Genomic DNA, 2704 nt, shown 5'->3' on the forward strand with positions numbered 1-2704 from the left:
TTTTTTTTTTTTTTTTTTTTTTTTTTTTTGGTACTGGGAATTGACCTCAGGATCTTGCACTTGCAAGGCAGGCTGTGGCACCACTGAGCTAAACCCCCAGCCTGACAGGCTCTTGTTTTTTTGTTGTTGTTTTGTTTTTTGGTACCGGAGATCAAACTCGGGTCCTTACACTTGGGAGGCAGGTGGCAAAACCACTGAGCTAAGTCCCCGGCCCCCAACAGGCTCTTGATATGTAGGCCAGATTCAAACTTGAGATCCTTCATAGTGCTGGGATTATAAGCATTCACCACTATGTTTGCCAGATAAAATTTTTGATCTATAAAAACAATAATTTTTAGGGCCAGGGATTTAGCTTAGTGGTTCCGCTGCCTGCCTTGCAAGCTTAAGGACCCGACTTCGACCCCTGGTACCAAATATAAAATAAAAATAAAAAATACAAACAATAATTTTTTGCCAGGCATGGTGGTGCACACCTATATATAATCTTGGCACTTGGGAGGTTGAGATAAGATTGCCATGAGTTCAAGGCCAGCCTGAACTACACAGAGAAACCTTGTCTCCTCCACAAAAAAAAAAAAGAAAGAAAGAAAGCTAAAAAGAGTAAAATAACATCAAACCAATCACTTTTAAACTGGGTGCAGTGGCACACATCCATAGTCCCATCTACTTAGGTGGCTGAGGATCACTTGAGGTCAGGTCAAAGGTCAGCCCAGACAATGTAATGAGTCCTCATTATTTTCTTAAATCTGCCCATCCCTATGAGTCCTCATTTCAAAAAAAGAAAAAAGGAAAATCAGAGTTTATAATCTAAATATTGATAAAGAGCTATACATATTGGTTAGATTATTAGATATTTGTATTAACTACTTATTAAAATTGAACTATAGTTTATTAGGAAATCAATTTTGTAGTTGACTTGGCCTTTTTTGTTGTTGTTGTTTGGTACTGGGGATCAAACTTTGGTCCTTGCACTTGCGAGGTGGAACCATTGAGCTAAAATCCCCAGACCTGACTTGGCCAATTTTGATTGCTTTCTCAATTTTTTTCAAGTCAAAAAATTGATTTCTCACGTTTTTTGGTCTCAGGGCCTCTTTAACTCTTAAAAATTATTGAAGACCCCAAGCAGTGTCTGTCAGTGTGGATTATATCTGTTGATACCATAGTAAAAATTAAAACTGAGAATTTTTAAAAAATGTATTAATCATGTAAAAATCCAGTTTAAAATGGCCATCATGGCTGGGTATGGTGATGCATGCCTGTAATCCCAGAATTCTGGGAGGCTGAGGCAGGAGGATCTCAAGTTCAAGCCCCAACAGCTTAAGGATTTAGCAAGAAACTGTCTTAAAATTAAAAAAATTAAAAAAGGACTAGGGATGTGGATGTTGCTTAGTGCAAAGATCCTGGATTCAATCACCTATACTATTTTTTTTTAAAACAATCACTTGTTATTAGACATATATGATTTTATTAAGATAGCTATGTTTCAAAAATTGAGTGAGAAGAGTAGCATCCCATTTTTGCAAATAAGTCTGTCTCAATAGAAGACAGAGAGTCTCAGCTGCTTCTGTCTTCTCTGTGTCTCAATATCACATGTCCTCAAGACTCTGGAAAACTCTACCATACTCCACTGCTCATGAAAACGAGAGTGAAAGAGGCCAATAACATCTCGGTATGATTTGCAAAATGGTTTTTGACCTCAGGGACTCCCCAGAGTGTCCCGCCCGGAACACACTTTGAGAACCACTTCGAGTGTGACCTCGTGTATGAGAGAGAGCGTGATGGGTAGGAGGATGGGGATGTAGAGAGAGGCTGTACAGGGAAGAGGAAGAGACTTCAAGAGACAGCTGTCTCAGAGGGAGGTAATGATGGTAGGGGACCTGTGGTCTTACTAAGACACTCAGTTGCCCAGGTTAGCCTTGAACTTGAGATCCTTTTGCCTCAGAGTCCCAGAGTGCTGGGGTTACGAGTGTGCACCCCCATGCCTACCGCAGAGGCAAGACGAAGGATGGACCGTCCCACAGCTGGTCCCGTGATCTCTTACTGACCAGCAGAGTGGACACACACTGACCCTTTCCCGCCTTTCTCTCCCCGCAGGTCTACTCTCCGGTGACCCCAGTGCCCACCATGGCACCTCTCAACTCCTACATGACGCTGAACCCTCTAAGCTCTCCCTACCCCCCCGGGGGGCTTCCTGCCTCCCCGCTGCCCTCAGGACCCCTGGCACCGCCTGCCCCCTCAGCGCCCCTGGGACCCACCTTCCCAGGCCTGGGTGCCAGCAGTGGCGCAGGTAGCAGCTCTGGGTACGGGGACCCGGGGTCCGGGCTGGTGCACGGGAAGGAGATGCCCAAGGGCTACCGGCGACCTCTGGCCCACGCCAAGCCACCGTACTCCTACATCTCGCTCATCACCATGGCCATCCAGCAGGCGCCTGGCAAGATGCTCACGCTCAGCGAGATCTACCAGTGGATCATGGACCTCTTCCCCTACTACCGGGAGAACCAGCAGCGCTGGCAGAACTCCATCCGCCACTCACTGTCCTTTAACGACTGCTTCGTCAAGGTGGCGCGCTCCCCGGACAAGCCGGGCAAGGGCTCCTACTGGGCCCTGCACCCCAGCTCCGGGAACATGTTTGAGAACGGCTGCTACCTGCGTCGCCAGAAGCGCTTCAAGCTGGAGGAGAAAGTGAAAAAAGGGGCCAGTGGGA

At 46.3% G+C, this 2704-nt stretch overlaps 1 protein-coding gene across 1 annotated transcript in view; it reads left to right on the forward strand.

Annotated features, from left to right (window-relative positions):
- The window catches only part of Foxa3 (forkhead box A3), an 8175-nt gene that overhangs the window by 4429 nt on the left and 1042 nt on the right, over positions 1–2704 (forward strand). The window contains 2 exon segments of the mRNA XM_033765862.1: positions 2095–2701; position 2704. The exon segment at position 2704 is cut by the window's right edge and continues 1042 nt beyond it. Coding sequence (XP_033621753.1) covers positions 2095–2701; position 2704 — 608 coding nt within the window.

The sequence above is a fragment of the Fukomys damarensis genome, unplaced genomic scaffold (assembly GCF_012274545.1).
Source record: "Fukomys damarensis isolate Sample0158 unplaced genomic scaffold, DMR_v1.0_HiC HiC_scaffold_19, whole genome shotgun sequence".
NCBI classification, from domain to species: Eukaryota; Metazoa; Chordata; class Mammalia; order Rodentia; family Bathyergidae; genus Fukomys; species Fukomys damarensis.